The following is a 26,097-nucleotide window of genomic DNA, read 5'->3' as shown; positions in this document are numbered from 1 at the left end:
ATATTTTCATCTTTGAGTATTTCAAATATACCAACCAAATATAGCATTCATCTTCATTGTTGTTTTCTAATAAATCCTAAAACAAACAGATTGTTCCCCTACTCTACGCAGAAGTATTCAAAGTTATCCTGAAATTAATTGCATTGGACCAATTAAGATGAGTGCTGATGCGCTATGCCTGTTCTTCTTCTTTGAGTAGTCTGCAAGACATGGTGTTTTATTGCAGCAATAAAACATGTGTTCCTCTTTTTGGTTCATCTTTTTCTGATTTGTGTAGAATGACTGGTTAGTTTGCCCTGTGTGTGTGCATTACAGAGTGAAGTATGAATTGTAATATAGTGAAACAAATTTAAACAAAAAAATACATTTTTAAAAGGTAAATGCAATTCTCTGGTCAGAAAATTAAAGTAAGCATGAAGCAGGCATAGGTTTCCTGCTAAGTAACAAGGCCTGTCAGGCAATGATAGAATACAAACCAGTTAGTGAAAGAATAATGGTTGCAAAATTCAGTGCCCAACCATTTAATGTCGCAACCAATCAAATATATGCACCCACTGCAGAGAGTGCAGATGAAAACATTGAGAGATTTTACAGGGATCTATAACTAGTAATTGATGAGGTGCTGAAGCAGGATATACTCATCATCGAAAGAGACTGTAATGCAAAGATTGGCAAAAATAACACAGGGTGGGAAAAGGTTATGGGAAAATTTGGATATGGAGAAAGAAATGAACGTGGAGAGATGCTACTGGAATTGCCACAGATAACAACCTGATGATTTGCAATACCAAATTCCAACAAAAAAATTGTCGTAAATGGACGTGGCACTCCTTCGATGGCAAACACAGGAATATGATTGACCTGATATTAATAGACCAGAAATGGAGAGCCTCAGTTCTACAGTGCAGATCATTCCAAGAAGCTGATATTGATTCGGACCACAGCTTGGTGATTGCGAATATAAGACTAAAATTGAAACAGAAGTACAAAGGAAAGTTCCAGAAAGCTAGAGACATCTCAAAACTAAATGAAGACAGGCTAAGAACAGCATATCAGAACATATTGAAAACTAAGCTTAAGACTCCAAGTGAAAAACAAATATAAATACAAGAGCAGAATGACTGACTACAGTGCTAAAAAAAGCAGTAGAGGAAGTAATTCCCGAAAGAGAAAAGATCAACAAGAAATGGATAACTCAGGAAACCCTAAAATTGATACAAGAGAAAAGAAAACTGAAACTTAAAAGAGATAATTCAGAGACAGCAGATGAGTTGTACCATCAAAGATGCAATGAAGTACCGAAAGCAGCAAGATCTGATAAAGCCAAATGGTGGAGGACCAGTGCAAAGACATTGAACAGTACAATGGAGAACACAAAACTAGAGAAGTCTACAAACTTATAAGAAATGTCAATAGGAAGTGGCAAACAAGATCAGTAGCAATCAAAGATGAAAATGGTAAAGTATTGATGGACAAGACAGCAATCATACACAGATGGACAAGATATTGCAGCGAACTATATAAAAATCAACTAAATGATACTGCAACAGAAGTAATCAAAGAATTAAAAGCAATCTCTCCACCAGCAGAAATCTTTGAAAATGACATCTTGGAGGAGGAGGTGAATAAGGCTATAAAACATCTCAAGAATAACAAGAGTCCGAAATGACAACATAATAGGCAAGATGCTAAAATATGGGGGAGAATCAGTTGCAAATGGAATACATAAGCTATGTAATGAAATATGGAGATCAGGGTATGCCCCCAAAGAGTGGAAAAAATCGGTCTTGGTTGTTCTTCATAAGAAAGGCAGTGCTTTAGAATGCACCAATTACAAAACTATTCATTAATGAGTCATCTTTGCAAAGTGCTGATGAAAATACTAACAGAACGCTTGAAGGGGCATATGGAGACACATCTTCCGGATGAGCAAGCTGGATTTCGACAACATCAAAGTACAGTGCAACAAATACTTGCACTAAGACTAATAGCAGAGAAAGCTCGAAGAACAAAAAGATATATTGCTGTTTCGTGGACTTCCAAAAAGCATTTGATAATATTGAATCCAAAATATAACATGGGCTGTCTTGGAATCCTATGGTGTGGACAATAAATTGATCTTCCTGCTGAAAGATATAAACAGCCAAGCACAAGCAAAAATCAGAATAGCAGGTGAGACTAGAGATTGGTTTGCCCCTAGTCAAGGCACAAGACAAGGGAACCCAATATCACCAATCATCTTCATCACACATCTGGGAAGAACACTAGATAAGATTAAAGAAGAAGGTGGAGGCGGAGGCATTTCAATAAATGGCATGAGAATAAACTACCTCTGCTTTGCAGATGACATCATCCTGATTGAAGAAGACGCACAAAGCCTGGAACAGACATTGCAACTATACACAGAAGGAAAAAGATATGGACTAAATGTCAACTTTGAAAAAACTAAAACAATGATATTCGGACAACAGGAGTTACTGAACAGAGTTACGATAGACAGATTTCAACTGGAAAATGTGGAACACTTCACATATCTTGGATGCCACATGACGCATGACTTGGACCCCAAAAAAGAGATAAAAATTAGAATAGCCAGAGCAACAACTATTTTAAAAGCCATGGACAAAATATGGAAGAGTCGAACTATAAAGATGCAAACTAAAATGCACATTGTAGAAACTTGTATCTTCAGCAGCATGCTCTACGGATGCGAGGCCTGGGTATTCCTGAGAGAATCTGAAAGGAGGATATTTTGGCATTTGAGAGGAAGTGCTATAGAAAGATCTTGAGAATAAGCTGGTTACAGCAAGTGAACAATGAGGAAATCTCCAGATGAATACAACCAAAAGAAAACCTGATCCAGATAATAATTAAAAGGAAACTACGTCTATTTGGCCAAATATGTAGACTGAATGATGAGAGAAAATTAAAAACGTTGCTGTTTGGAATGATTGAAGGAAAGAACAAAAGAGGAAGACCAAACAGAGAATGGTGTGGAAACTCTATACACAAATTGAGTCATCTTGCACAAAACAAAATGCAATGGAAGAATCATATCAAGATTGCAGCACACACCTACAGGCATTGGACCCATGATTGTGATGATGATGAAGTGTAATTAATGTAATTTAATATTATTTTACTTGTTAGTTTTATGATTTTTTTTTTTTTTGGCTTTTAAACTGAAATAATTTAATTTAGGATTAATTAATTAGTTGCTTTTGAATAAAATATGCCAGTCAATTTTTTTTATATATGAAATTGTGCTGAAATCTATTAATTCTGAATACCTTTTTTTCTCCCAAGAATTAAAGATCATTAAAATCGATGCCAAATGATCACAATCTATTTATAGTTTACATGAACAAACAATTACATCAAAAAAAGCTTAAAGACATTTATTGATGTAATTATTTGTCTCCAAGCTTCCCAGCCGTGGAAAATTTTCAGGGCATGCACGCCCATCCGCCCATGCATGCAGTCAAATTAATGTGAAATTTGTAGCGCAGGTTGCAAAATCCACATGACAGTACACCCAACTGAAATGAGCACACGACGCCACTGATATATATATATATATACAGGGTGTTCGGGATAAATTTGACATATTTATAATTAATTATATTTTTCCGTAAGTTACATGTATTAACACACACTTCTCTTCATTTAAAAGTTTGGACCCTTCTTCATTCATATACAAGATGTCAGAAAGGATGGATAGCTGGAACCCACCTGAATCATGGAAGAGAATAACTTGTATCATGATGATTCGTGCCCGCCATCAAAATAAGGATATTACGACTGCTGCCCAATGCTCCCTGAATACAGTAAAAACAATCAGGCATGAACTAGAGACTTGCAATGGTGACTACGAGGATGTAGCAAGAAGAAAGATCCCTAGCAGACGATCTGATTGCGTTCGTACAGCAGAATTCCTCGCAAATCTGCAGGAACAGGTGTTGAAGAACCCTGGCATTGGAATTCGGGCTTTGTTCGTGGAGTTGCTAACTGTAGTCAAGCCCTGGATAACAAGGGTAGCCAATGGTAGGCCGTATGTATGGTAGCAGGATTCGGCCCCTTGCCACACCTCTGGGAAAAGTCAAAAATGGTTGTCTGAAAATTTCTACGACTTCACCAGTCCAAATGTTTGGCCTCCAAACTCCCCAGACCTTAACCCCATGGATTATTTTGTATGGGGCGCAGTTGAAAAAGACACCAATCGCACTTCCAGTAATACAAAAGCCCAGTTAATGGATAAAATTAAAACAGTTTTTGCGGCCCTTCCCAGGGAGACTGTAGCATCAGCTTGTTCGAGGTTCCGAAGCAGAATTGAAGCTGTGATCGATGCTAATGGTGGTTATTTTGAGTAAATCTTGTTGATAGTATTGTAATTAACTCTGCCTGTAATGTTTTTTTGTCAATTCATTAAATTTAATAGATACAAAGAAGATTTTCTTTTTCCTTACGAAACTGTCAAATTTATCCCGAACACCCTGTATATATATATATATATATATATATTTATGAAAAAATTGAATGACTAGAACCGAGATTTAATTAAAAAGGTTTTAATATAAACACACTACTAGTTTCGGCCTGTAACAGCCTTCTTCAGGTGACATTATAAAAGAAAAAACATTAAACATTGAGGGTTAAAAGACTATGAACAACATAGACAGTCTTTATACATAATTAGCATGAAAACGTTCTAGTTGTATTTGAAGCTGTTCTTTCATTTGTTGCATTGTTGGGAGAGTGCGTGCTTGCTGCATCATGTGAACGACAGTACATGATTACAGCTGAATGACTATCTGGGAGGTTTTAGCTTAAGTTGTTATTTAGATGAACAGGATTGAAGATGATTTCTCTCGATTCCACAATTTTTCTCTCTATTTCATCACTGCAACGGAAGATGTTTGTAGATTTTTCCCAGCAGACTTTGTGACTTTGGTTATCATCATTAGGATTAGCCGAGAAAAGGATGTGACTTGATAATGCACTCGCTCGCTGTCTCTTGTAAGTAATGTCTCTCATGTGTTCTTCCATACGCATTTCGACAGATTTGTCTGTCTGCCCGAAATATGGAATATCGCAGTCACATAATATTTTATATACGCCAGGGTATTTGAGTTGATGATGACAAGGTTTTGGGTGGCTAATTAAGGAACGGATCTTTGGAAGTGGAGTGAACTTGGTTTCAAAATCTTCTAAGTAAATATTCAGGGAAGTCACCATCCTTTATCAAGAACACTACAGAATTTGTTACATACATCAAGGATATTACAGTTGATGAAAATGACATCATGGCTAGCTTGGACATAACTTCTTTGTTCACTAATGTCCCAACAGATGAAGTCCTAACATTACTCAAGGACAAGTTATCCAAAAAAATGTTAGCCTTGCTTACACATTGCATCAGGTCCGGTTACTTCAAATTTCAAGATAATATATACAAACAAAATCATGGACTGGCTATGGGTAAGCCTTTATCTCCGGTTCTTGCAAATATTTACTTAAAAGATTTTGAAACCAAGGCTATCTCCTCCTTTATTTTAACACCTAAAGTTTGGAAACGTTATGTGGATGATGTCTTCATTGTTTGGAGCCATGGACATGAATCCCTTATGGTTTCCCTCGAACATCTCGATAGCCGACATCAAAGTATTAAGTTTACTGCTGAGCTTGAAACAGATAATTCCTTGCCTTTTCTTGATGTCAAACTGACTCGCTCTTCTGGTAAACTAAAAATATCGATATATAGAAAGCCCACACCTACCAACAGATATCTGCACACTCAGTCCCATCATTTCCCTCCTCATAAACTTGGAATAATTTCCACCTTGGGACATAGAGCTCGTTCTCTTCTTGATGATCCAAATGAACTGCTTACAGAAATAAACCATTTGAAAACTTCTTTCGAAGTTAATGGATATTCCAAGAAAATCATTAACAAATTCCTTCTTAATCCTCCTAGACATCACTCAGAAGAAACTAATAGATTCAAAAGCAATATATCTATTCCTTACATAAGTACTGTTTCACATAAATTAGCAAAAGTTCTAAAAAAATACAATATCAGAACCTTGTTCACTCCACTTCCAAAGATCCGTTCCTTAATTAGCCACCCAAAACCTTGTCATCATCAACTCAAATACCCTGGCGTATATAAAATATTATGTGACTGCGATATTCCTTATTTCGGGCAGACAGACAAATCTGTCGAAATGCGTATGGAAGAACACATGAGAGACATTACTTACAAGAGACAGCGAGTGAGTGCATTATCAAGTCGTATCCTTTTCTCGGCTAATCCGAATGATGATAACCAAAGTCACAAAGTCTGCTGGGAAAAATCTACAAACATCTTCCGTTGCAGTGACGAAATAGAGAGAAAAATTGTGGAATTGAGAGAAATCATCTTCAATCCTGTTCATCTAAATAACAACTTAAGCTACAACCTCCCAGATAGTCATTCAGCTGTATTCGTGTACTGGCGTTCACATGATGCAGCAAGCACACACTCTCCCAACAATATCTCCTAGCAACAAATGAAAGAACAGCTTCAAATACAACTAGAACGTTTTCATGCTAATTATGTATAAAGACTGTCTATGTTGTTCATAGTCTTTTAACCCTCAATGTTTAGTGTTTTTTCTTTTATAATGTCACCTGAAGAAGGCTGTTACAGGCCGAAACTAGTAGTGTGTTTATATTAAAACCTTTTTAATTAAATCTCGGTTCTAGTCATTCAATTTTTTCATAAAACTATGTATGTTAACCGAGTCATTGATCATTCTGTCATATATATATGCAGTAATCCCTCGATTAATGCGCCCCTGATTAGTACATTTTAGATTTGTGCGATTAGTGAATTTCGATACCGAAATTTGATTAGTATGCCTATATACATCTTAAAAATAAATGTTACAGATTTTAAAAATTTTCTATCTGTACATTTTTTATGGCTGACTATTTTAAAAAAATCACTCACCAGAATGAAATAATGTAGTTACTGATTTAAAACATTTTACAAAGTTATTTTTAATGGCATACTACCATGTACTCTATGTTTCAAATTTTTACCATCAAAATTTATGTCGTCTGCTAATTACATAGCATTTTCCTGATCATATCTCGTGCCTCCTTTGCAATTATTTTCTTTACATTTTTTGTTATTATTTTAACGTATTTTCCCAACCTTTCATCCTGAGTAAAAGAATTAGTGAGCAAAAAAGTGAAAGTGTGAAAATGATTCGAAAAGTAATCTCATGGAAGAAAAACTTGAAATAATAAAGAAAGTGAACATGGCGAGTCCAGAGCAAAGATAAGACAAGAACACAAAAATGGGTGAATCAACTACAAGAGCAATATTAAACAAAGCTGCTGAATACAAAGAGAAAAGTAAGGCTGATTAAAGTTCACCGTGCATGCACTCAAAATCAAACTGGTAATTAATTTACGGAATTAACAACGCATATAAAGTATATTAATTAAAGATAACTTTAATGAATCACTTCTATATTTCGGCAATGTCACATTGCCATCTTCAGGAACATAAAGATATGGTATGTGTACTAAGGAACTAACAAAGCAAATGAGGAAGAAAGTAAGAAACTAATTTTGTTCCTAAAGTCCTAATGGTGCCCTCTTGCGGGCTAATTTGGTAGTCTTGGCAGTTGGGCTGAAGTTCTCATAATGAGTCTCCCAAATTTGGGGCAGTTTCATGCACCCAAATTTGTTGAGGTTAGGAACGTTTTTTAGAGCTGCTGAAGATTCTTTGAATAATCTTTCGTATTTAAACTTGCTGCGATGGATTATTTTTGTTTTCTTCCAACGAATTTTATGGTGGGTATCTAAGGCATGGTCTGCCAGCCCAGAGCGGCTGTACTGGTGAAACCGGATGTAGTCTTGGTGTTCTGAAATCCTGATATTTGTTGTTCTGCCTGTTTGGCCAAAGTAGGACAATTTGCAGCTGTAAGGGACCTGGTATACACCAGGTAGGTCTAGGGGAAGTGGTTGGTCTTTGGTAGAGCGGATAAGGGATGCCAACTTTTTATATGGTCTGTAACAGGAAGTAAGGTCATATTTTTTGAGGATATTAGTTATTTTTTCAGAGGTGCCCTGGATGTAGGGGATAGTGATAGACTTGGTGTAGTCTTTATTGTGGAGGGGGGGGAGGGGGGTTGTGGTTTACAGGTTTTAGTATTTTTTGGATTTTTTTGGGGTTATAGCCATTGGATAAGAAAGTGTTGAGGATGTGGTTTAGTTCCATAGTCAGGGCCTTGTCATCTGAGCAGATTAATTTTGCCCTGTTATATAGTGTTTTTATCACCCCATATTGTTGTGAGGGGGGGGGGGGGGATTGCTGGTGAATGTATCTGCCAGTGTGGGTGGGTTTTCTGTAAACAGAGAAAACACAAGATCCATCAAGCTGGTGGGTGATTAAAGTGTCTAGGAAGGGGAGGGTGTTGTTTTCCTCTTTTTCTAAGGTGAACTGGACTCTGGGATGTTGGTTGTTTAAGTGTGTTAGAAAGGAGTGGAGTGTGTCTGAGCCAGGTGGCCAAATAGCAAACACATCATCCACATAACGAAGCCAAATAGTGGGTTTTTGTGGGGTGGAGTTTAAGGCTTTCTCTTCAAATGTCTCCATAAAGAAATTGGCCAAGGGTGGGGAAAGTGGTGAACCCATGGCTGTCCCCTCTATCTGTTTGTAGAACTTTCCTTGCCAAACGAAATAGCCTGAGTTCATTGTGAGCTGAAATAGGGCTGAGATATCAGGAGGAAACTTGGCTTGGATGAGCTCAAGGGTTTCTTTGAGTGGGACATTAGTGAATAGGGAGGGGACGTCAAAACCGACCATTATGTCAGTGTGTTGGAGTGCGAGGTTTTCTATACTGGCTTTAAAGTGGGCTGAGTTTTTTATGTGTGATGGTGTGTTGCCAGTGTAGTGTGTGAGCGTTTTGGCTAAATGTTTGGCTAATTTATATGTGGGGGAATCAATGCCATCCACTATGGGACGCAATGGCACATTTTGTTTATGTATTTTTGGGAGTCCATATAATCGGGGGGGGGGGGTCTAGAGTTATAAGGTTTAAGTTTGTTGGTGACTTCCACAGGCCAAGAAGTGACTTTCTTAAGGAGTCTGTGGATAGTTCTAATCTGAGAGCTGGTCGGATTATATTCAATGGGGAGGTAAGTAGTACGGTCTCGTATTAAAGAATTTAGCTTACCTTTGTAGTCTTTTTGATTGAGTACCACAGTGGCGCTTCCCTTATCAGCTTTGGTGATTACTATTTTTTTGTTGTTTTTTAATTCTTGTAGGGCTGTATATTCGTTTTTGGATAAGTTGGATTTTGGAGGTTTGGCTTTAGTGAGAACACCGACTACATCCAGTCTCATGTTGTTGGCGATATGGTTAGGCAGGTTGCGAATTCCATGCTCTATTTGGATCATGATTTCTTCAGCAGGTATCCTTTTAGGAGCTAGGGTGAAATTGTGACCACGTGAAAGTGCAGTGAGTGCTTCAGGCTTTAAATACCTCCCCCCTCCACAATAAAGACTACACCAAGTCTATCACTATCCCCTACATCCAGGGCACCTCTGAAAAAATAACTAATATCCTCAAAAAATATGACCTTACTTCCTGTTACAGACCATATAAAAAGTTGGCATCCCTTATCCGCTCTACCAAAGACCAACCACTTCCCCTAGACCTACCTGGTGTATACCAGGTCCCTTGCAGCTGCAAATTGTCCTACTTTGGCCAAACAGGCAGAACAACAAATATCAGGATTTCAGAACACCAAGACTACATCCGGTTTCACCAGTACAGCCGCTCTGGGCTGGCAGACCATGCCTTAGATACCCACCATAAAATTCGTTGGAAGAAAACAAAAATAATCCATCGCAGCAAGTTTAAATACGAAAGATTATTCAAAGAATCTTCAGCAGCTCTAAAAAACATTCCTAACCTCAACAAATTTGGGTGCATGAAACTGCCCCAAAGTTGGGAGACTCATTATGAGAACTTCAGCCCAACTGCCAAGACTACCAAATTAGCCCACAAGAGGGCACCATTAGGACTTTAGGAACAAAATTAGTTTCTTACTTTCTTCCTCATTTGCTTTGTTAGTTCCTTAGTGCACATACCATATCTTTATGTTCCTGAAGATGGCAATGTGACATTGCCGAAATATAGAAGTGATTCATTAAAGTTATCTTTAATTAATATACTTTATATGCGTTGTTAATTCCGTAAATTAATTACCAGTTATGTCTAACCAACGTATAAGTCTTACTACTAAAACTCAAAATCAAAGTATCATAATGATTGAATTAGAGAGACTTCTTTCTACATAGATCGAAGATTGTAACCAAAAACGGATCCTGCTAAGAACTAACTTTAGTCTTTATTAGATCAAAAGCATCAAGTGTCTTTGCAACCTTGATAGAAAGGGCTATCAATGATAGAAAAGAAGAATTCCACGTCAGTGCTGGGTGGTTTGAGAAATAGCCTACATAATGTTCTAATCACAGGCGAAGCTGCAAGTGCCGATAAGGAGGTGGCCACAAATTATCCAGAGATTTAAAGAAAATTGTATAAGAAGAGGGCTATTGTGACCAACAAATATTTAATGTCGATGAAACTGGCCTTCTTTTTGGAAGCCAATGCCTTCCAAGACTTTTCTGGCCAAATCAGAGAAATCTCAACCTGGTTATAAAGTCGCAAAGTCGAATGAAATTACTGCTAGCAATATGCAATCCATTTGGAAGCACATTCTTGCACATTGCACAAATGATATTAGAGGCTTTTCAAATGAATCTAAGTTAATTAAATCTCATTCTGAGAAACTGAGTGATTCTAACCTGCTAAATTTAGATGCACAGTGGGAAGATCCCGAAGAATATGAAGAAAATTTAATCACTGACAAGCCCAAAGAGATTTCACAGAAACAAATTTAAAATATTTTTGTGCAACCGAAACTTTTAAGCAGCAATGCTTAAAGACTGACCCTTGTGAAGAGAGAAGCAGGAAAATTTGCAGAAGAGGCAGTTGTTTGCAAAAAAAGAAACAGAATGCCGGCCAGAATAATAGTTTTGTATTTTGAATATGTTTTATTGTCTTTCAGCTTCATAGTTTTCCTTTAACTTGGCCCTGAGACATTCTTTAATTTTTTATAAAAAAATCAAGGGTAAAAAAAGACATTTGAGGAACAAATTATACTTTTTCCCATAGGTTATTATATTCGATTAGTGCGTTTTCGATTAATGTGCCTGTTTTAAAGAATGCGTTAAGTGCAGTAATGGTATGATTGCTGTGTATATATATATATATATATATATATATATATATATATATATATATATATATATATATATATATAATATTGGTTTTATATTTATTACGATCGCGATTTACCTAGGCGTGTTTAATTTCATGTGCAACTGTTACAATAAAACGTGTTACTGGTGAGATTTATTTTTATTATATTTTCGAATTATTGTCATTTATTATTTTGAATAATCATTTAGTTCTTTTTGTTGTCTTTTTATATAATGTATTTATATAACGTATTAAATAATATATATTGTTTAGGGTACTTTTCAACATGGCTACGAAGAAAAAACTAAGAAAAACAACAGATGAGCATCGTGGCTTTAAAACCGAATGGACTGAATCTTTTGCGTTCATCTCGAACTCAGATGGCCTTCCAACCTGTCTTATTTGCCAAGAAAAACTGGCGCACAACAAAAAGTCAAATTTGGAGAGACACTTCACGACAAAACATGTCACATTTTCCAGAAAATGTCCTGTTGGTGACACGAGAAAGAGAGCAGTTGAAGAACTTCAAAAATCAAGTTCTGTATTTAATTATTGGAGAGAGTCTGCCAATGATTTTAATATTGCAAGCTTCGTAGTGAGTTCAAGAGATTGCTAAGAGAGGAAAACCATTCACAGGTAATGAATACATGAAATGTTTTGTTAATGCATCTGAAGAACTTTTTCGGGATTTCAAAAACAAAGCAGAGATTTTAAATAAAATTAAAAGCATACCATTATCTGCCAAAACAGTAGCAGATAGGACAGTCACTATGTCCTCAAATGTTGACCAACCAACAAGTCGAAGGTGTTAAATTAGCTTCAGCTTTATCAATTGCAGTAGATGAGTCTTGCGACATCAAGGACACAGCCCAAATTTCTCTTTTTGTGTGGTATGTATCATCTGAGGGTCCGGGAGAAGAACTTCCGGGATTATTGCCACTCAAGGGCCAAACGTGTGGAGAGGACATAGCAAATGCTGTCCTTGAATGCATGGAAAAAAATCATATCCCACTCAATAAAATTGTGTCAATTGCAACCAATGGTGCAAAAAAGTATGATGGGAACAAAAAAGGGTTTTGTTTCAATTTTAAAAGGAAAAATTAATCATGAAGTGATTACTTTCCATTGTATACTCCCCCAGGAAGCACTTTCTGCACAAACATTTACATTTACAGAAGAAATTGGTAAAATTATGGAATTGGTAATTAAGATTACCAACAATATTGTAGCAAGGAGACTTAACCATCGACAATTTAAAGAGTTGCTAAGTGAAATGGAGAGTATTTAGATCTCTAGTACAACAGGGTTTGATGGCTTTCCAGAGGCGACATGTTAAAGCGTTTTGCATCTTGCATAAATGAAATCAAACTATTCCTCGACAACAAGGATGTTTAATATCCAGAATTAACAGAAGATCAGTGGTTGCAAAAATTGTACTTTATGGTGGACGTTACATCACAACTGAATCAGCTCAATCATAAATTACAAGGCAAGGGAAATACTCCTTTTTCAATGCTAGAGGAAGTTATTTCGTTTGAAAAGAAATTGATTCTGTTCGCTGAAGATACAGGGGAACTTTAGTTCATTTCCCAAACTTGTCTCAATATCACCAAGAAAACAATGCCCTCATTAACAAAGATTATTTCAAGACAGCAGTTTTAAACATGAGAGAATCTTTTCTTCAAAGGTTTGAGGAAGAATTCAGAAATAATAAAGTGACTCTAGCTTTTATTACAAATCCTCTCAATGCCAATGTGAACGAATTAAATTTTTCTCCATTTGATATTGACATAGTTAATTTTGAAATACCATTGCTGGACTTGACAAGCAAAGACTTATGGAGCTCAAAATTTGTAACGTCTTGGTACTGAAATAGAAGAACTGGAAAAAGAAAAATGCAATCTGATTTCACAGCGCAAGCAGACTGCTATAAAAGAACTACAGAAGGCAGACTCGATGATTTTCAATACTTGGAATAGTCTTCCGGACTCATATGAGTTGAAACAATTTGCATTTGGTGTTCTCAGTATCTTCGGGTCTACATATTTATGTGAGCAATTGTTTTCTAACGTAATTTTCATTAAATGTAAATTGAGGAACAAAATTAATGATGCCAACTTGGAATTGTGCCTTAAATTAAAAACAACTAGTTATAAACCGGACATACAGAAACTTTCTAAGGAAATGCAAGCTCATTGCTCACACTGATTAAAACCAATGAGAGCAATTTTTTGTGTGATTTTTTTTCTTCATTTAATAAAGATATAATTAATATTATAACTTGTTATATATTGCTATAAATTTACTATAATATTACTTTAAATTTTCCTTATTTGTAAAAATATATTTATGGCTCTCGAATGATTTTTAAATTGTTGTGAGGGACAGGTTTGGCTCTTCCGTCTCAAAAGTTTGCCGACCCCTGGTATAGACAAAGCCCTTTGGTTGGAAAGATCTGGGTTCAAATCCTGTCTGAACTGAACTGATTTCCATTTCATTAATTCCAACCATAGGTGACTTTGTAGGCTTTGCCACAAAGTATTCCTGGTGAGATTTTTTACATGGTAGTTCACCATTGCTTTCTGCAACCCCCCCCAATTTTATCCAGGCTCAGGACCGGCATATGGCTGGGGAAGTATCCATGACTGTAATCCATGTGTGTTCATGGGGCTGATTTGTCCCATGAACACACATGGATTGTTCTGATGGGGGGGGGGTGAAAAACCCTTGTTTCCGGGTGAAAAAACCCCTATCTCCTTATGAGACTGGCTAACTCACATTTACTCGAAAGAGACCATCATGTCACTGACGGGAATTGAACCCAGGATGAAACGAACCTTTATCAGGACTTTTCATCTGAAGGTGAGTTAGCTGGTCTCATACAGAGATGGAAAGGTTTCCTACTCTCAGAAACTCAGGTTTTTCATCCTGCAAAACAGGCAAACTAGCCAGAAGCATGCATGTAATGTATTAACACACTAGCATATGTAGTATTAGGTTTATAAGAAGCTAAGTTACTGGCTTGATAGGCTATTGAGCCTGACATGAAAGGGAAAATGAGATGAAACCTGACCCCTACCCCACACCCCAACACACACACACAAAAGGTTGCAAGTGGATAAGGAGAAAGGAGGAATATGTTGACATCCTCTTTGAACATCTGAAAGTTTTAAAAGGAACATTCTCTACTGGGCATAGCAACTCATTCTGCACAAAGTTAAATATGTTTCTGAAATGAGATTATCACTGAACACTTACGGTGTGATTACTTGGTTTCCATGTTGGAAATTTAACTTTATATGATGATTCTCACTAACCTGTAAATGCTCACCAGAAGTATTCTTCATTCCATCTCAAAATAAACATTGGTGAATGAAGTGTGGTGTACCTGCATGCATCAAGATTTGCAAATACTCAGTAGCAAAAGTTCACTCACAGCTCACAGTCTGCCTCTCTAAGGTGCTACACTTTTTTTTGCAAATCTACATATATAAATGCTCCTTACCGTTAATGTCCACAAATAATCATTTTAAATATTTGCAAGCTTATTCCAGCTGCATTTGTACTGCTTTAAGCACATTCTTTGAAAACATGCCGCTTAATATCATGTTTAAATACAGCATCAAATGGTCCAGCACCCCTCAGGTATTAGTTGTACATCAATAAAGAGTTTTCAGTTATGGACAGTATGGTCAGAAAATCTGTGTGTTTCTTGCATTGCTGTTATAAAAACTACAAATGAAGTGGATGTGAACATGCTCATAACTTAGCTAGCATCTTTTCAATTAAATACAGTCAGCCCTATCACCCTCTGAATTTCAAAGATTCTTCCTGTAACACGTTATATTAACTTGAAGGGATTTGTTTCACAATTGTTATCACTTGTAAGCATGTCAAAATATATTATCATTATTATTATTACATGACACCTCCTGGAGTCCAATGACTCATCATGGGAGGGCACTCTACTCTACTTCGCTACATACATCTCACTGTGTCCACTACTACCATCAATGCCATCTACCATCCATCATCACCAACAATAGTATTTTTTGTAAATCTGTAAATTGTAAATTTTGTAAATCTGTAAATTGTATGTGTTCTGAAGGCCAGTTTGTCTGTATGTGGGATGAAAAAACCCAAGTTTCCGGGAGAAAAAGATCTCTCTCCTTTGCTTTGAACAATGAAATCTGAACACACCAATAAAGGATTAGTGCATTATGTGAGATATTATAATTAAAAGTAATTATTTATTTATTTATTTTTAGGATTGTTGGCCATCAAGTTATTCCACCTGTAGATGATAGCATTACGTTTTTTCCAACTATTCCCAAGAAAGGATTTAAAGGCTGTCATGGAAGTATTAATGAAGATTCTAAATCCCTTGAGTATGAATCAAGTTCTTATTTTTGGTTCTTATTTTTAAAATTTAATTTTTTATACTTTTCATGATATGCTCAGTTAGTTGTCAGTGTTAGCGGCTCCTAGAAAAATCTGTATCCATAACCAATCAAGGATGAAAAAGAAAATTATTAAAAAAGAAAAAAGACTAAATCAAGGCTGGTGTTTGAAAATTATCAGGACCATGTCATCCTTATCCAGATTTGGGTAGAGAGGATATAGTTAAATAAAAAACTAAATTGATTAAAAAAGTTTTATTAAAAAGATGTTAAAATTTAACTATGTAAAATCAATTTGCTGCTGTCGTGTCAAAAAAAATACAGTAAGTGGAATTTTGTGTTGCATGTTTGCTTAAAAAACTTAACCTGGGATTTCAAAGATCATGCACCAGTTTGCAATAAATGCTATCATATAATATCTTGTTTCATTTTCATATGAGAAAATTAAATTTTCTCATATGAAAATACTCTTATTATATTTGCTCACAAATATAATGAGATGTAAATTAGCATAAAATATAAGTGCTGTACAATTCAGCAATTTGTCAGTGTGCTTCAGAGATGATTATTCAGGGTGCGCTAGGTGTGCAGTGCTCATCCACGAAATATTAATATCACTGATATTATATTTTTGCATTTATTCCAGTTAAAGACTCTCCCCCAATTGTTTGCAAAATTCAGGCAATTCCTAAAATTGAACACAATATACTAATGCCTCATTGTCCTCTTCACAAGGGATAATAAAGCATTAGTGCTTCATGAAGAGGGCGCTTTTTGATGCACAAACATTGCATCACATTCGTGTTAATAGCCCGGGTGTGCTTTCAAAATACATACACCTTTGAGCTCTTTGAAAAGATGTAAAGAGGGTGCAGCCGGCCAAATTCTTAACGTTTTAGTATTTTTAAACTGCTGAGAAGGCGAGGCTGGGGGAGCTAACATTTTGAGCTCACCCAGCACCTAGTGGCTGTGATTGTTTATTGCATCAACCAATCCAATTGAATGTTGTCACTTGTCATGAGTTGAGTGCTAGTCTTTGGAAACAACAGACAGTAAAAAAATATCTATTCCTGAATAAAAATGAATATTCTGTGTATCATAAGACATTGTTGATCTCCAACAAAATACCAGCATATGTGAGATTGATAAGACAGAAGAACTGCTGATACTAAAATAAAAAAAACGAATGAATGTAGAATTCCTGAAAGTGTGGATAATTCCGATAATGATTGGATGTTATGTATACTGAGTCTGGGTAAACAAAATAAAATTCTTGGAAAATGGAGCGAAATATACACAAACCAGAGAAATACACATAGATTATGCAACAAATTTTATGAGATGATTTGCTGCTCCATCAAACCATATTTATTCCTGCAATACTCTCTCTCTCTTCATAAGTTTTTTTTTTTTTTTAATTATGCCATCATAAATTCACTTATTCCTGTTTAGACTTTATAGGATCGTGCTATTTGCTCTACCCAGCAACTTATAGGACGCACATATCACAAATGATAATTATTAATAACTCATTTACCATTAATGAAAATGTTTCTACTCACACAAGTTCTTACATATCTTATAAATGATGGCTCACATATTTTCATCTTTGAGTATTTCAAATATACCAACCAAATATAGCATTCATCTTCATTGTTGTTTTCTAATAAATCCTAAAACAAACAGATTGTTCCCACACTCTATGCAGAAGTATTCAAAGTTATCGTGCAATTAATTGCATTGGATCAATTAAGATGAGCGCTGATGCACTATGCACTCTCAAAACTTTCATACATCGATTAAAATGTAATCACACAGTCATGGGCATTCGCAGAGGGGGGGGAATGGGGCACTTCTCCCAGGATTGAGTAAAAAATTCCAAACTATAATCGTAAAAGTGATTAAAATATGTAATCTTACACCCTTGACCCTCGGACGCTTTGTCTGTCTTAAAATTTTAATATGGGATGGCCTGTTTTGGCCCATGGCAGGGTAGCCATAGAACATGTGTTTTATTACAGCAATAAAACACGTGTTCCTGTTTTTGGTTCATACTTTTCTGATTTGTGAAAGAAATGCTCATTACTGTTGTGAACAGAGACCAGTTTGTTTGAACTCTGTGTCTAGTGAGTCACTGAGTGAAGTGCGAATTGCAAATTTATAGTGAAACAAATTTAAACAGAAAAATACATTTTTAAAAGATAAGGGTATATAATTTAATATTATTTTACTTGTTAGTTTTATGATTTTTTTTTTACTTTTAAACTGAAATAATTTAATTTAGGATTTTGGGATTAATTAATTAGTTGATTTTTAATAAATTATGCGCCAGTCAATTTTTTTATATATGAAATTGTGCTAATAACTGTATTAATTCTGAATACTTTTTTTTTCCAAGATTTAAAGATCATTAAAATCGATGTAAAATTAAAATAATATATTTATAATTTACATCGACAAATAATTACATAAAAAAATGCTAAAAGACATTTATTGATGTAATTATTTGTCTCCAAGCTTTGCCCCCTCCATCCCCCCCATTAAATTTTCTCCTGATGCACGCCCATGCATACGGTAAAATTGACGTGAAATTTATAGCGCTGGTTGCATAACCCACACAACAGCACACCTAACCGAAATGGCACGCACCGCCACTGGTGTGCTTGTATATTTAACACTGTACGATGGTGGTCTGAAAAGTTCTTGGCCTAACAATGAATAAACGAATATTTATAATTTTATTAATTATAAATGTATAATTAATAAATTATAAATTTATAATTTTATTAATTATAAATTTATAATTAATAAATTATAAATTTATAATTTTATTAATTATAAATTTATAATTAATAAATTATAAATTAATTTTATTTTTCAACATAATCTCCCTTAAGACTAATACATTTATTCCAGCACCATTATCTCATCTCTGTAGTGGTTCTCAGAAAGATCTGCAAAATGGTGTTGTTACACTTTTTGGACGTCCTTCATGTGGATCATCTTCAAGACTGGTATGACCATGTTTAAACTCGGCAGCCCATTTCATCCTATTTCTCTACAGCTGCAATCACCTCTTGATTCAAAGAAAAACACTGACCAGTGAGGAAGAGTTTTGGTTTTGGGAAGAGGTAGAAGTCAGAGGGAGCCAAATCTTGGGAATAGGGTGGATGTTCTAACAATTAATAGTGCAGATCCCTTAATTTTCCCATTGCCAAAACACCTTTATGGGCAGGTGCATTGTCCTGATGAAAGATAATTTTTTTCTTCTGCAAACCAGGTCTTTGCTTAGGAATTTTTTTGTCTAGTCTGGTTAAAAGATCGGAATAATATTCCCCAGTTATTGTTTTACCATTTTCAAGATAATTAATAAACAAAATCCCTTTAGCATCCCAAAACACTGATGCCAAGATCTTTCCTGCTGATAGAACCGACTTTGCTTCTTTGGCGCTGAACAACCAGCTTCTGTCCACTGTTTTGTCTGCTGTTTGGATTCCTGTGTGATGGTGAATCCAAGTCTCATTCATAGTAATAAATCGATGCACAAAATCAGTTTTTATTCTTGTTAAAATGCTCCAAGCACTCTTCAGAGATTTTCATGTGAGTGCGTTTTTGATCTGCCTGTGAGCAAACGCATCCCATCTTGTGCAAAGCTTTTTCATTTGCAATTCTTCATGCAAAATGTATCCTACACATTCTTTTGAAATGCCTATAGTCTCAGCAATTTCATGCACTTTGATTCACCTGTCATCCAATACCCTATCATGCACTTGATCAATGATTTCTGGTGTGTTGTTACACTTTTTGGACGTCCTTCATGTGGATCATCTTCAAGGCTGGTATGACCACGTTTAAACTTGGCAGCCCATTTCTTAATTGCCAAAATTGAAGGAGAAGAGTGCCCATAAACTTTTATGAACTTCGAATGAATTTCTTTTCTTTTGGCATTAAACCTTCTTTTATAAAGAATTTTATAACTGCATGATACTCAATTTTATCCATTTCAAGGTATACAGACAACACTTATGATTCAGACAGCTGTATAAAATATACTACTTGATAGAATGACTTGCAATTTCACATGGATGCTTATGACAGATGTACCAACTTAGAAAAATAAAATCTTGCCAATAGTGTTGCCATCTATGGTCGAGGCCGAGAATATTTCAGACCACCCTCGTATGTGAGAACTTAAACAATTGCATATGGTTGTATAATCATGGCTTTAATAGTTTAACTTTATGTAAATAAATATTTTCAAATTGATTTCTCAATAAATTCTCAAGGATCATATGAAAATCATTAGCGGATCATAAGTTGGGTATCCCTACTTTATGTCATCCTTCAAATATGTGATACGTTGTTTTATAAAACAAAGCATTTTTTCCCTCCTGAAAACTCAGAGGTTTTTCATCTCATAATAGCAGTATTCTTTATGATGGTTAGCATGAGTTTGTTAGTGGAGGTCATGTTTGAACAATCTGCTTACATATTACAACAAGGTGACAAATTAACTTGATAAAGGAGATGCATATATGGTGGTGTACTTGGATTTTACAAAGGCCTTTGATAGACTGCCACAAGTAGCTAAATTAAAACAGATGGGATTAGATAACTGACTAGTAAGTTGCATTGACTGTCAGACTGGTATCAGCAATTTGTGTCTGGAGGAGTGGTATCCCAAAAGAGGAATGTCACTAGTGGAGTGCCACAGGAATCTGTTTTTGGACCATTATTGTTTAACTTGTGCATTAATAACATGGGAAGTAGCTTAACTGGAGATGTGCAGACATTGTGGCCTTGCAGGAAAATCTGAATAGACTGTGTGAGTGGACAAATGAATGGAGCTACCAGTTTAATGTTGCACAGCGCAAGGTTGGGATACAGAGTATATATAATTAATGGAGAAATTTTGAAGGAAGTGGAGGAGATGAGAGATCTGGGAATGATGGTGGACAGAGACTTGAAGCTCAGGGGTCACATTGCTGAATTTGTAAGAACATTCCAGTGGATTATGGCAGTAGTGAGAAGGACATTAACATGCAGGAGCAAAGACATGGTTGTTCCCTTGTATAAGACTTTGATCAGGCCACATATGGACTACTATGCACATGATTTGGTTGGTCATCTGATTTTGGGGGGGGGGGATGTATTGGATAAGGCCCAGAGAAAGTTTACTAAGTTAGTTTTAGGTCTATGGAATGTCAGATATAAGAAGAGATTGAGGGAATGCAACTTACTGAGCCTTGCAAATAGAAGAAGAGGGGATATGATTGAGACATGTAAGTTTGTGAGGTGTTGTTACCAGATTAATGTGGAAGAGATTTTTCATAAAGTAGAGGGAAGCAAGGGTAGAACTAGAGGGTATCCCGAATCTGTATAAGGAGGGTGTAAGTAGAGGAGTGAGAAGCAGTTTCTTTGCATGGAGAGTGATTCATGAGTGGAATGCATTGCAATGTATTCTGAAAGTGTGGAAACTTAAATGGGTTTGAGGCACAGTTTGATAATCTTTTTGCATGAGAGCATATAAATCGCCGATGATGATGAGTCCTTGATGCCATGATAGTCAGATATTAATGATAATAATCATTTCATTCCCTCTCCCACAGATGTTCAGTTTCTGCCTCATGCCTCCTGTGAAAGTTATCTCATAGTCATTGTTTGCTGAATTTTTCATAAATTTGGAATGATTGGCCACTATCATTCCAAAACTGTAAGAACAAGAGCAGCTGCTGGTCAACATATGATTATCATCCACCTTCAAACTTATAAAATCAACTTCTTCTGTTTCATTTCATCTGCCTCTGTTCTTTGAAACAGCCTTCCTTGCTCATTTCTTCCCCAGGATAGGTTGAAAACAGAAATCTTGTGATTTCTGCCTTTTTAGGTTCTGCAAAGGAATTTCTGCCTTTATCCTACCCTGTTGTTTATCAAATTCCTTGCCATTATGGGTTATCAAACTTCAGCATACTGGTGGATCTGGACTGTTTGGCATAATAAATTAGTCTAGACTTGCAGAGTATGCTATAACTACTGGATGTAAGAATTTTTTGAAATATGTCTTAAGTTTCTTCATAAATGCAGTTCTATCTTAGAATGTTTATACAAAGAAATTTATGAAACCTTGCTTCACTGACCAAATATGAACAAAAATGATCTACTAAATCTATCCTTCTTAATGGAAATAGTTCTCTATATATCCCAACATGCACAATAGGTTTTTATAAAGATTTAATAATATCTCTTGTTTTAAAATTATACAGTTAGGACTGTAATGCATTTTAGATTATATTCTTCTCTTCTTTGCACATAACTCACATAATTTCATTGTTCAGTCTTGTAGTTGTCTCTTTTTTGTGTGTTTTATTTAAAATTTGTAATGAGAACGTTGTTGATGCTAGATTGAAAATTTTTGTTGTTATTGTTATATAAATTTATTTAGTTATGCCAACTTACATGCGTATTCTTCATATTAACCACTTGGTAGTGCCACACCACGGCAACTCGTTGCAAAGGTGGAGCAAGATCCCTCACTGTTCTTGATATTTTCTCATAATGTAAAACACACAGCTCTTAAGAGATGTAGTACTGTTTTACATTATGAGAAGAGGTCACTACCCAGACCGGTTTCAACCTTTTTTTGAGGTCTCATCAGTGAGTAGCTAGACCTAAAATATCAGAGTTTAAGTGAAGAAAACTTGCATACTTTTGCTATACCATAAGTGACCGTAAGTGGTCACTTACGCTTGGATACGCTGACAGTTCGTCGGCATGAAACGTTACAGATCGTAGTTTTCAATCTCAGTTTCGCTTACTGGCTGAAAAACAATAAGGGATTTTTATCCCCTTAACTTATATCAACCTCGCCAGAAAAAAAATAGCCGTTTGGCTTTTCATCTTAGTTATACTATGTTATAATATAATATAGTGACACACCTTTCAGGCAATCGTATAGCAAAAGTATGTAAGTTTTCTTCACTTAAACTCTGATATTTTAGGTCTAGCTACTCACTGATGAGACCTCAAAAAAAGGTTGAAACCGGTCTGGGTAGTGACCTCTCCTCATAATGTAAAGCAGTACTACATCTCTTAAGAGCTGTGTGTTTTAAATTATGAGAAAATATCAAGAACAGTGAGTAAGCTTGCTCCACCTTTGCAACGAGTTGCCGTGGTGTGGCACTACCAAGTGGTCACTTACGCTTGGATACGCTGACAGTTCGTCGGCATGAAACGTTACAGATTGTAGTTTTCGATCTCAGTTTCGCTTACTGGCTGAAAAACAATAAGGGATTTTTATCCCCTTAACTTATATCAACCTCGCCAGAAAAAAATAGCCGTTTGGCTTTTCATTTAAAAGTGTTTTTGTCGCACAATAGTTATCCACATAAAATACTTTTTTTTTACAGCAAGTTTTGCTTTATTTTTTAAAAGTTCCAAATATTAAAATGCATGTGATCCAATTTCATTTGCACCTCTCTCTCATGCAAAACAAAACACTGGATTGTATATTAGGTTTTAATTGAAATATTGTAAAGTTGTGATCTTAGTTAATTGTCTCAAAATGTCCCATAGTTTGCTATATTGAGCGAGTGAGTTCATTATAATGATGTTTCCTCCTGTGACAGTCAGCTGACTCAGTCCTGCCTGATCTCTTGCAAAAAAGAGCTCATATCCCCCCCCCTCACCTTCAGTAATACTGAGTTATCCAAACATGATCAGATTTCCCTTCTTGGACTGACCTGCACCTCTGATTGTTCCTGGCACAACTACATTTCAACTATAGCTTCTGCAACTGCCAAAAAACTTGGTGTACTTTTTCACACAAGACACTACTTCACATCTCTACAGCTGCTAACTCTATACAAATCCCAAATCCACCCAGCCATGGAATACTGATCCTATATTTGGGATGGTGCACCAAAATCCTTTCTAAGATTGCTTGATTTTATCCAGAAGAGGGAAGTCCAGCTAATTAACAATCCCTCTCTCACATACCCACTTCAATCCCTCTCTCATAGACATTCAGTTTCTGCTTTGTGCCTCTTCTACAGATACTTTCATGGACAGTACTCTGCTCAATGGCCACTATTATTCCTCAATTGTTAAAAACCTCAATCTCCAAAATCATTGAAACAAGAGCCACAGCTAATCAACACCATTTTGCAGTCCATCGTGAAACTCACCGAACCAACTTCACTGCCTCCTCTTTCATTCCATATTCTACCTCTCTTCTATTCCTCTTGCTCAGACATGGCACAAATCTGCTATAGGTCTTGTGGCCTTTTGCATGTGGATCAGATATATATATATATATGCATCTAATTTGTCTCCCCATCTTCTCATTTGTGTTAAGCTTATTGGCCAAAGTTACTTGAGTTGGCTTCTTAGAGCTATATCTGCTGCTTTATGATTGTGGCATTTAATTTGTATATTCAGTTAACTATGCCCTCAACTGAGCGATTACAGTATCATATGATATCAGTTGCTGAATGGAAAGAATATTGACAATGTATGCGAAGCATTTAAATGATGCAGTATCAGAATGTGTCTCAAGGGTTTAAAGAATAAATAGGATAGGATTCAAATGGATGTGTAATCTTAACAAGCAAGAGATTCATAAGAAAAGGATGATGTGGGAGAAATATTGTGTGCATAAGGATGATGTCTATTATGAAAATTATAAACAGGCCAGAAGAGTCATAACTGTTGTACGGAAAGATAAGTCTGAGTATGAAAAGAAATTGGATCTACAAGCTAAAGATAACTTCAAAGAATTCCATCGATATGCTATGAAAAAAAGAAAGAATGAATATGAATGAATAATTTTACTGAATGCAGAAGAGGTTGTTCAACTAATGAGTGCCAATTTTGCTAAAAGCTATTAACCTGGTGTGTGCAACATTGAGTTCACTGCTATCTCTTCACTGGATGAAGAAACTCAGGTGTGTGAGTTTCTTCATTCACTGAAGAGATAACAGTGGATGAAGAAACTCAGATGTATGAGGAGGTATTAGAACTGATGCAAAAATTGAATAAGAATTCAACAATAAGGACTGATGAGATATCAGCACAAGTGCTAAAATAATGTTCTGGCTATTCCTTTAACCAGACTATATAATTTGAGTCTCAGAACATGGAAGATTCTGCAGGAGTGGAAAGAATGTATAGTAATCCCATTGCAGAAAGGTAGTGCAAAGACTGATGTATCCAACTATCAACCAATCAGTATATCAGGAATGGTGGTTAAGATTTTGAAAAAGTTCATTAGGGTTTGTACAGAGAATCTTTACGGCAATGAACAGTATGGGTCTAGTTTAATGTTACCATTAAACTAGACAATGGGAATGAGAATGGATACACCATGATACTTTTGGATTTTGCTAAGGCTTTTGACAGAATACAGCTTGGAAGACTGTTGCATAAATGGAGAATACTGGTTTGGATTATAAAATATTAGTATGGATAAGAGGATGGCTGACTGACAGATATCAGTGTGTCAGTCTTCAAGATTTCAAGTAACCAGTGGCACATTACAAGGATCAGTCCACTGCATTCAATCTATACATTAATAACATTGGAAAGGATTTGGCGGGCAACATGCAGCTATTTGCTGATGATGCAAAGATTGGTAGGGTAATCTGGAATACTGCTGATATGCAGTACTTGCAGAATGATTTGGATAGGCTGGAATTGTGGACATGGAAAAATAGATGTCAGTAAATGTAAAGTAATACACTTAGATGTGATTAGATATCCAATGTTGTATTATATTGGTGGGATTATGCTAGAAGAATCTGATCAGGCTAAGGATTTTTGTGTAGCATTAGTAGATAGGAAGTTGAAGTTTGGGGACGATGTAGCAAAAATTGCAAATAAGTTGAAACGAACTTTGACATTTAAATACAGGGTGTTCGGGATAAATTTGACATATTTATAATTAATTATATTTTTCCGTAAGTTACATGTATTAACACACACTTCTCTTCATTTAAAAGTTTGGACCCTTCTTCATTCATATACAAGATGTCAGAAAGGATGGTTAGCTGGAACCCACCTGAATCATGGAAGAGAATAACTTGTATCATGATGATTCGTGCCCGCCATCAAAATAAGGATATTACGACTGCTGCCCAATGCTCCCTGAATACAGTAAAAACAATCAGGCATGAACTAGAGACTTGCAATGGTGACTACGAGGATGTAGCAAGAAGAAAGATCCCTAGCAGACGATCTGATTGCGTTCGTACAGCAGAATTCCTCGCAAATCTGCAGGAACAGGTGTTGAAGAACCCTGGCATTGGAATTCGGGCTTTGTTCGTGGAGTTGCTAACTGTAGTCAAGCCCTGGATAACAAGGGTAGCCAATGGTAGGCCG

At 36.0% G+C, this 26,097-nt stretch overlaps 1 protein-coding gene across 7 annotated transcripts in view; it reads left to right on the top strand.

Moving 5' to 3' along the window:
* The window catches only part of LOC150096318 (protein FAM149A-like), a 257,920-nt gene that overhangs the window by 101,071 nt on the left and 130,752 nt on the right, over positions 1–26,097 (top strand). For all 7 annotated transcript variants that reach the window (XM_090409191.1, XM_090409193.1, XM_090409188.1 and 4 more), the window contains one exon: positions 15,592–15,711. In XM_090409191.1, coding sequence (XP_090265317.1) covers positions 15,592–15,711 — 120 coding nt within the window. The remainder of the gene's footprint in view (positions 1–15,591; positions 15,712–26,097) is intronic.

Source organism: Typopeltis vanoorti, chromosome 19 (genome assembly GCF_054136105.1).
Source record: "Typopeltis vanoorti isolate ZY-2024b chromosome 19, IOZ_Tvanoo_1.0, whole genome shotgun sequence".
Classification (NCBI taxonomy): domain Eukaryota; kingdom Metazoa; phylum Arthropoda; class Arachnida; order Uropygi; family Thelyphonidae; genus Typopeltis; species Typopeltis vanoorti.
This window is presented reverse-complemented; position numbering and strand designations above follow the sequence as displayed.